Below are 9,837 nucleotides of genomic sequence, written 5' to 3' on the forward strand. Positions count from 1 at the left end.
GGCCAATGGCCCCTAGACAACCAGCTGACTGTCCACAAACATACGCCATGAACCCAAACACCACACGGAGCAGTGGTGGGCTATCCCGGCAGGGCTCTGCTCAAACTGCTAACTCACAGAATCATGAACAAATAAATTGTGCTGCTACAAGCCACATTTTGGGGGTGGTTTATTAGGCAGTAATAGATATGTGACATATTGAGTCAGGAACCATGCTAGGTGAAGGGGATACCCTTCAGTCCCTTTTCTGAAGATGCTTAGAATATAGCTGAAGTGACAGACACGTGATGTGGCAATTTCAAAGCAAATGTCCTCAGTTCGATAAGTGGGGGAGGCATATGAGCCCACGGAAATGTAGAAAAGGGGCATCTACCCAGAAGTGAGGAACTGGCAAAGACTTCTCAAGAGATAACATCTTAGAGGAGATAATAAGAAGGAAGAATTCTCTAGGCAAAGAGGGAGAAGGAAGAATATTCCAGGGAGGAGACATTGCATATGCAAAGACCAAAGGGAGCGAGATGGAGCCCTTAGGAGTCTGGGAGTGTTCACTATAATTATAGTATGAGGCAGTCAAGATTGGGCAGGAAGGGTAGCTAAGGTACAGCTCTCTTGGCCTTGGGTACTATTCTGCCACATTGGGACTTTAAACTGAGGGTGATGGGAGCCAAAGAAGGAAATGGTTTCTTTTTTTGTTTTTCCTTTAATACTTGTTTGACCAAAGACATCAAGGAAATCCTCTGATTCAAAGAAACTTCATAGGACAGGAGGTTGGATGTAGTATATAAAGAGAGAAGCAACTCTGGTACTTAGAGTGGCTGCAGGGAATGATATTATGCCAGAGTCCAAGATAATGGATATTAACAACACCAAACCCAAACCAGCTGCTAACCTCTAACTCATGGGGACCCATGGTGTGTCAGTCAGAGTAGAACTGTGCTCCACAGCGTCTTCAATGGCTGATTTTCTGGAAGCAATTCTCCAGGCCTTTTTTCCAAGATGCCTCTGGCTGGACTTGAACCTTCAATCTTTTAGTTAGCAGCCAAGCTTGTTAGCTGGGACCCCGCAGGGACTCCCTAATAGATATTGTTGTTGTTGTTATGTGCTGTCAAGTCGGACCTGACTCATAGAGACCCCTCCTTGGGTTTCCAAGGCAGTATCACTACGGAAGTAGATTGCCCCATCTTCCTTCTGAGGAGTGCCCTAATAGACGTTGTTGTTGTTGTTATGTGCCGTCGAGTCGGCCCCGACTCATAGCGACCCCTCCTTGGGTTTCCGAGGCAGTATCACTACGGAAGTAGGATTGCCCAACCTTCCTTCCGAGGAGTGGCTGGTGGGTTTGAACCGCCAGCCATCTGGTTAGCAGGCAAGTGTCTTAGCCACTATGCTACCAGAGCTCCCTAATAGACATTAGGGTGTGGAAATAAAAAAAGTAGCAGTGACAGGGAAGAAGATGCCACTTTCTGAAAGGAGTCCCTCCTCCTTTTATAAATTCCTGAACATCTGGGGACAGAAAGCATTGAAGACTCCCCTTTTAAAGATGTTACAAAAAGTTTTAAAGCACAGTGAGAAGGTCTCCATCTTCCTGCCATGTGGCCTTGGGCACATGACTAACTTCACCATGAGTCAGTGGAGAGAATGACAGTAGTGACCTCACAGGGTCCCTAAATGCGGGAGGGAGGGACACAAAAAGCATGAGCTTCAGCACTGAACAGGCTGCCGGAATCCAGGCTCTATCACTTAGTAACCTTGGCAGCTGTGTAAACTGAGAACATTTTAAATTTTGCTCAAACTTAGTTTCTATATCTGAAAAATGAGGGTGATAATACCTACCTTGTAGGGCTGTAATGAGGATGAAAGGAAATAATACATGTTAAATGCCATAGCACAGAGCCTAGAACACAGTATAAATGCACACACCCACTGAGATTATAACATTTCTCCAATTTAGAGCCACAGTATTAAATGTTAGCATTCTACAGTACTTCACAATCCTATTCTCTGACCAAAGCTACAGATCAGAAGAGTTGAATTACAGTGTGTATAAAATATAAAGCTTTAGCATGGTATCAATACCAGTGCCGTTACACTAGGATAACTAATCACAAAGAAATGACTGAGGTACAATATTCATATTTTATTTTGTAAATGTGCAGTAAGAAAGTAACCTGGTCATTCAGAATTCATTATGTGAAATTAAGAAGAATGAAGCATCCTCATTCCCTAATTTGGCACTTTGAGGAATTTCCTCTATACACTAAGCCCCCAAATTCACTCTTTTCTAGATCAAAAAAAGTGAAACATGCATACACACAGGGGAGATGAAAAGGTACAACACAATCTGGTGATTTTCGTGAAAAGAATTTCCCCAAATAAGCAGCACTTCACTTTGTTAGAACGTGGAACACTAGAAAGCTAGGAGACACTCAGGCTGACCAGGTAACCTGGAGTCTACGATGTTATCACCTATGGCCTAAGTTCTAGAACACTTCACTTCAAAAAAGGCCACCTTCTAGTGAAATCTGGCCAGAAGGCTTGATTTTTGAGCTAAATGTGTATATACTCACATGTCTCTGTTTTGACAATCAACACACTCAGGATTAATTTTAGAAAGGGTCTGTTGCTGATTTATAGACGAAAAGGCTCAGACAGAGAGAATGGGGTCACACAATTTTAAGTAGGACCCCCCCACCCACCTCCACCCAACAATATCACAAGGGTTTTTGTCTTGCTCTGTTTTTTCAAACAAATACCACAATTGAAAACATATGTTAAGTTAAAAGTTGCTACTAAAGGCAGGATTTAAGAAAAATCATTTCTGATGGCTTTTAAGCACTTGAACTTTCTTCAAAATGCTAGCTAACAACCTTTGGATGTTGCTTTCATTTGAAGCCAGGTGAAACCTGGATCTCTTATTCAATGATTCCATGCTGATTTGGGTGAGAGGACAATTTAGAGTTTGTAAAAACGACTCTATTGACTCCAATGAAGAAGATTTGAACAGGTTGCTGTTCTGCCTAAATAGTATTTCAACAACTTTCTGAAAACCATTGAAGATAAAAAACTATGAATGAGAACCACACACAGGAAGTAAGACAATTCTATCATGTAGGAACATTCTGTTTCCCAAATATTTTCTATGCTGACATCTTTTTAACACACGTTACCCGGTTCTTCCACAAATCAAATGGTATATGAAACTCAAAGTAAGGTGTGTTTGTACAGAGAAGAGATTCTAATGTCCAAAGCCATCCACTGCATGGAATTCTTGTCAGTGTACTTCCTCACGTTGTTCTGCCTTTGGTCACCCACAGGACACAGAAGGGCTGGAGGTCTGCTTGCTCAGCATTCTAGTTCCTCCATGACTTCCATGACAATTGTCCGGGGGCCCGTCAGAATCAGATTGCTCACCGTCCGGTAGTCTACGTGCAGCACATTGAGTCCATTTACAGAGACGACGAACTGACAGACCTAAAGCAAAGAAAGAGGAAGGGCATCTATTACAGCTCCTGGCTTTTCACAGACCTTCCTTTACTAAAGGTACTGCATAGCTCTAAAGGGTGACTTCCATCTTAAAATAACCAGCTGGATCCAGCTGACAACTCCAATTCAATCATTTCTAAGATGCATCACTTTTTCTGGAAGGCAATATAATATAATGGAAAAAACAAAAACAAACCAAACTCACTGCCGTTGAGTCGTTTCCAACTCATAGCAACCCCTTGTTGGGTTTCCGAGGCGGTATTTCTATGGAAGTAGATTGCCCAATCTTCCTTCCAAGGAGTGGCTGGTGGGTGTGAACCACCAGCCTTCTGGTTAGCAGTCAAATGCCTTAGGCACTACACCACTGGAGTTCCCAATTGTGATAGTTGGAGCTGTGTGTCAACTTGGCTGGACCCCAGTTCTGTGTGGTTGTTCCCATGATGGGATCGGATGATTGTGTTCTGAGTGGCCAGTCTGCCCAAGGGGAGTTTCCCTAGGGGTGTGGCCTGCTTCCAGGATATCCAGGGACATCCTGGGAAGAGAGACATTCTTTGAGGGATTGGGACCCTGGTGTGCTGACTACAACCTTCCGTGAGTGAGCAGCCCACCGCTCGGCCTGGAGATCTTGGATTGGTCTTTCGTTGGAGTCAACAACCAGTGTACTGCCTGCCAGTCTTGAATTTCTCGGCCCCCTGTGCTTGCAGAAGCTAAGGCTGCCACCAGCCCAACGTTTCCTCCAGAGACTTTGGACTTACTGGCTTCTATACGTTTGTGAGCCATTTTCCCAAGATAATTTTTTTTTTTTCTCTCTCTCTCTATATATACACTTTGCTGATTTTTGTGTTTCTCTAGAGAACCCAATCTAACACACCAATATAATAGAAAAACTATGTTTTAATAATATTCAGAGTTGTGCTCAAATCCTACCTTAGCAACTTACTAGCTTAAGCTAGGTATTTAAATTTCTGACCTTTATTTCCTTCAACTCTAAAGCAGAGATAATAATAATAAGATTGTTGTAAGAATTAAATAGGTAAAGTGCATAAAGCTTCTACTATAGGACTCTGAATCGATGGCATACTCAATTCATGTGCATAGTCACAGTGCGTCTGGCTGCAATTATTCACATGGACTCAGTATATAGGGAGACCCTATGGTAAGGTAACGTTCCATATTCCCAGGATGGTTCTCAGTTATGTCTATTGTTCCTGTGTGGCTATTAACAGGGTCTTCTTTCACTCTCCAAAGTGTCCCAGTAAGATGATAAATTCCACATCTTTCCTTATTTCCTACTCTTATGGATGAAGTCAACCATGGTCAACTGTTATATTTAGTGTTGGTTAAGGCTGAGGGAAAATAGATAATTACAAGACTATGAACAGCATCCAACACTTGATAATGAACACCACTCTGGATATTTCATGGTGGGCCTGATAATGACCTACAGCTACTGCTTTAAATGGAAGTCCTTCTCTTGATATTGGGGGTGGTATCAGAAGCCAGGGACTTTTAATTTTGCTGCCACCAAAAAACAGATCATATATCCTTATGTATTTGAATAGGTGGACATTGGACATAAGTTATTTGTTTATGTCACTCAAGTAGAAAAGTGGGGATGCACAGATCTCCACATATGCAAGGTATGTCTAATTGGTAAAACACAATCAAACAGAATATAAGTATGTACAGTGCCTGGCACACAATAGGTACTTGTTGTAGGCAAAATAATGACACTTCTATTTGCCCCCTGCTCCCCAAAAAAGATGCCCATGTTCTAATCCTGGAACATGCTTACATGGTAAAGGAGAATTAAGGTTGTAGCTGGAATTTAAAATAGGGAGATTAGCTTGGATTATCCAGGAGCACCCAATATAATCACACAGTTCCTTACAAGAAGGAGATAAGAGGTTCAAAGACAGAAGAAGGAGGACGTAGGACAGAAAGTCTCACCATCCTCATGTCTAAAAAACATTCTGGCTGTACTTCTTCCAAGACAGATTTGTTCATTCTTCTGGCAGTCCGTGGCATATTCAATATTCGTCACCAACACCATAATTCAAATGCATCAATTCTTCTTTGGCCTTCCTTACTCATGGTCCAGCATTCACATGCATATGCTGGGTTCTATTATCTTCTTTCCCTTTAAAAATACCCACTTCCCCTTGAGGGTACCTTTTACCTAAATAACAGATTGGATCATAAAATAAAAAATGTTACCAGTGAGTACTGCACCTGTACAGTGAGTACAGTGCACCTCACAACTGGTCCAATAAACAGCTTCATGATGGATGGAGAGAAGATTGAAGTTGTCAAGGACTTCATATTACTTGGTTATACAATCCACACCAATGGAAGCAGCAGCCAAGACATCAGATGATGTATTGCATTGGGCAAATCTGCTGCAAAAGACCTCTTTCAAGTGATAAGGAGCAAAGATGTCTCCTTGAAACTAAGGTGTGCCTAACCCAAGCCAGGGAGCTCTGGTAGCATAGTGGCTAAGGCACTTGACTGCTAACCAGAAGGCTGACGGTTCAAACCCACCAGCCACTCCTCGGAAGGAAGATGGGGCAATCTACTTCCGTAGTGATACTGCCTCGGAAACCCAAGGAGGGGTCGCTATGAGTCAGGTCCGACTCGACGACACATAACAACAACAACAACAACCCAAGCCATGGTATTTTCAATCACCTTTTATGCCTGTGAGAGCTGGACAATGAATAAGAAGACCAAAGAAGAGTTGATGCTTTTGAATTTTGGTGTTGGAGAAGAATGCTAAGAGTACAATGGACGGCTAAAAGGACTAACAAATCTGTCCTGAAACAAGTACAGCCAGAATACTCCTTGGGAACCAGAATGGCTAGACTTCATCTCACCTACTTTTGTCATGTTGTCAGAAGGAACCATTCCCTCAAGAAGCACCTCATACTTGGTAAAGTGGAGGGTCAATGAAAAAGGGGGAAGGCCCTCAACAAGATGGTTTGACACAGAGGCTGCAACTATGGGCTCAGGTGTAGCAAGGATTGTGAGGCTGGCAAAGGACTGGGCAGTGTTTCGTTCCGCTGTGTGTAGGGTTGCTATGAGTCAGAGATGACTCGACAACACCTAACAACAACAACACAGTGCACCTTTAAAAAAATCATCCATATGAGACCATATGGTCAACAATTACTCTAAAGTGAAGATGAAAGGGTAAGGGGACAGGGAACCAGATTACTGGAAGCAAAACATCCAGAAGGGAATGAACAAATGTGAAAAATGTAACCAGTGTCTCAGAACAACTTGTGTTGTAATCGTTAAATGAAAACCTAATTTGTTGTGCAAACTTTCACTGAATACAGAATATTATTTTTTTAAAAAAATACCCACTTCCTTCATAGTTGCATGCAGAAATGATTGGAATGTGGATGGTGTCAAACAGAATGGTTATTTACTCAGTAAACAGTGTTGTCATGAATTTCATTATTTCCACACCCCAACCTACATCACTAGGGTGTTCTCTCTACACAGAAGACCGTGCAATCGCTGTTTCTTCTTTCCCATTCCAACAACATGCCCTTGCTAATTCTGGGCATATCCTGTGCAAAATCAGCAGTTCTCATGCACAGCTGAGGTCAAAATCATAACAAGGTCACACTAGCAGGTCATAAGCAGCCCTGAAGTAGACCAGGAGCAATTTGCAGGACAATTTAGCTCTAAACAGTGTAGACACCAACCTGTGCTTTGGTTTACGTCCTGTTGCAGAACTCCTCAGCCAAAGCAGGAGAGGCATTTCCTCCGCCCAGAGTGTCAGACTTGGGCTGTTCTTACCTTCAAAGGGATAAGCAGCCTTTTTAGGGTGCCAGATGGGAGGGCAGCAGTTACCAGATGAGCTCAACCTGAAGCTAACCCTTCACAGGCTCTCAAAGTTTAGCTACGTTGCCCAGACACACGGATCGTCATTGAGGAATCTCACACAGCAGTTATTCTCACTCACAACTGTGTTTTGTCAGTCCCTTATAGTGTGTTTTAATTGAGCAACATTTGAAAATTAGGAAATTTTCATTTAGACAGCCAGATTATGGCTTCTCTGGAAAAATCTGCAGTCTGATAACCAAGTCTAGATGGCTGCCTGCCAATGGCAGGCTAGGGCCCAGTAGGGGGTGCCCCTTCTAGAAGAGGCACATGTTCTCCCATTTGCCACAGCCCTCACCACTTCCCTATTTTTGTTAGCTGACAAGCATATGAGTTTGAGATCCCTGAACTGGGACCACCAGAGGGAAGTGCTGAAGCGAGTGAGGCTTGGTGCTTCAAGAACTGAAGGCGTGACTCCATAGAACAATTAACCATATGAGAACAAAAGGGTAGCATTTGCCCCATACAGGGACTAATGGATACAGGGAACCCAGGGAAGAAAGGGCAAGAGTGCTCTTATATCGAAGGAATTACAACTAATGTTATGAAACAAAATGTGTATAAATTATTGAATGGAAAACTAATTTGCTCTGTAAACTTGCACCCAAACCACACACACACAAAAGAACAACTGCTGAAGAAACTCAAACATCCATCAACTGATGAAAGGATAAATAAAATGTGATATGTCCATACAATGCAATATTATTTGGCAATAAAAAGGAACAAACTACTGATACATGCTACAACATATATGAATCTTGAAAGTATCATGCTAAATGCAAGAAGCCAGTCATAGAAGTCCACATATATGATTTCATTTATATTAAATTTCCAGAATAGATAAATCCATAGAGACAGAGAACGGATTAGTGGATGCCAGGGGTTGGGAGTTAGAGTTGGAATCAAGTGAGAGTGGTTGAGGGTTTCTTTGGAGGTGATAAAATTATTCCAAAATTGATTGTAGCGATGATTGTATAACTTTGTGAATATACTAAAAACCACTGAACACTTTACAAGTTGAATTGTATGGTATATGAGTTATATATCAATAAAGCTGTTGTCAAAATAATAACAGAACTGAAGGGAAAAGGAGTCTGATGCCAGCAGTGGATAATACCTATGGACCGGAGAGGAGGGTTGCAAGGTTGGTTTAAAGAGTAGTCTGCGTACATCTTGATTGTGGGACCGTTGCAGGCTACAGAACCTTGGACGGTAAAGGCTGTACTCTTGGGAAGCTGGGCATTCAGTAACCTCTGCTCAGGACCTATGTGCAGGGTATTTACAGGTGGGAGAAAGGGGCAGCCAGCATGCTCAGCTGGGCAAAGACCAGTAGTAGCAGTAATGGACACTGTTCAAGGTCCATTTTACTGGCCTGCTGAGTCCAAGGATGGGGTCAGGGATATATGATCCCAAAGGGAAAGGGTCCTTGATCTACACACACACACACACACACACATTCTCAAGTATCAACATTTATAATCTTTTATAAAATAACCCCAATTCAAGGCTACCCAAGGCCTAATAGCAATCTCACTCCTATGCATTCCCTCACTCTCTCCAGAGTAGCAGACGACAAGGGTGGGGTCAGAGCGAGTGCCCTGTGCAGCTCTCATATCGCACAACCCTAAGGGAGCTGCCACCTGAACACCCTCTGGAAGTAGAGGTTGTGTGAAGACCTCTGTCACAGATGTTATGGGGGAAAAAGACTTAGAAATCCTGTACTGACAAGGATGTGGAATAATTACATAAAACAAAGACTTAAATAACAGAAGTCCCCACTATGTAGCTTACAATTTAGTTAGGAGAAGGAATATCAGAGACAGGATCCTTTTCAGAACAGCCAGCCATCTCTTAGTAAATTCTTTCACTTATTGAAAACCTATTTTCTCCTAGCCACTAATCCAGGTACTTTACATACTTTATCAACAATCCTCCTCACAGCTGTGTGATGACAAATGCTAGGTTTTGGCCAACCAGTTGCCATTCTGCTACAAGCAACTTTATATTTTTTTTCTGGTATCACCTTTTTCCTAGTATGGCTAATAGTGATAGAATCCAGTCAAGGTGCCCCACCCCTCACTATCCATAGGTTCACGTTACTCAACTTTGGTCCACCAAACACTGTTTTTGACCATCAAATCTGAAGCTGAAAAACACAGGAGAGAAAAGCTCATTCGTTCCAGTGCTCAGGTCCCCAGATCTGCTCTAGCTCCTGTCCTTGATCAAGCCTGGCTCTTTTGTCTTCCCTTTAATTCTCTTACTCGTTTGCTATACTTCCCACCACCTTCCTTTCTTTCTTATGTTAGAGCTGGTTTTGTTATCGGCAACTCATGATCTGTGACACAATACTTATGAACAAACTGAATCTCAGAGGGGTTAAGTGACTCGCTCATGGTCACACAGCTAAGTTCATCTGGAATTTGAATTTCAGCCTGTTTGAACCCGTTGTTGTTGTTGTTATGT

The 9,837-nt window shown here is 42.5% G+C and overlaps 1 protein-coding gene across 1 annotated transcript in view; it reads right to left on the reverse strand.

The window, feature by feature from the left end:
• Positions 1–3,339: 3,339 nt before the first annotated feature.
• Positions 3,340–9,837, reverse strand: part of DEPTOR (DEP domain containing MTOR interacting protein) — a 170,884-nt gene continuing 164,386 nt past the window's right edge. Inside the window, exon 9 of the mRNA XM_007946865.1 lies at positions 3,340–3,468. Within this exon, the coding sequence (XP_007945056.1) occupies positions 3,340–3,468 (129 nt within the window). The remainder of the gene's footprint in view (positions 3,469–9,837) is intronic.

This window comes from Orycteropus afer, unplaced genomic scaffold (assembly GCF_000298275.1).
Source record: "Orycteropus afer afer isolate SDZICR_OR568_19922 unplaced genomic scaffold, OryAfe1.0 scaffold00173, whole genome shotgun sequence".
NCBI lineage: Eukaryota > Metazoa > Chordata > Mammalia > Tubulidentata > Orycteropodidae > Orycteropus > Orycteropus afer.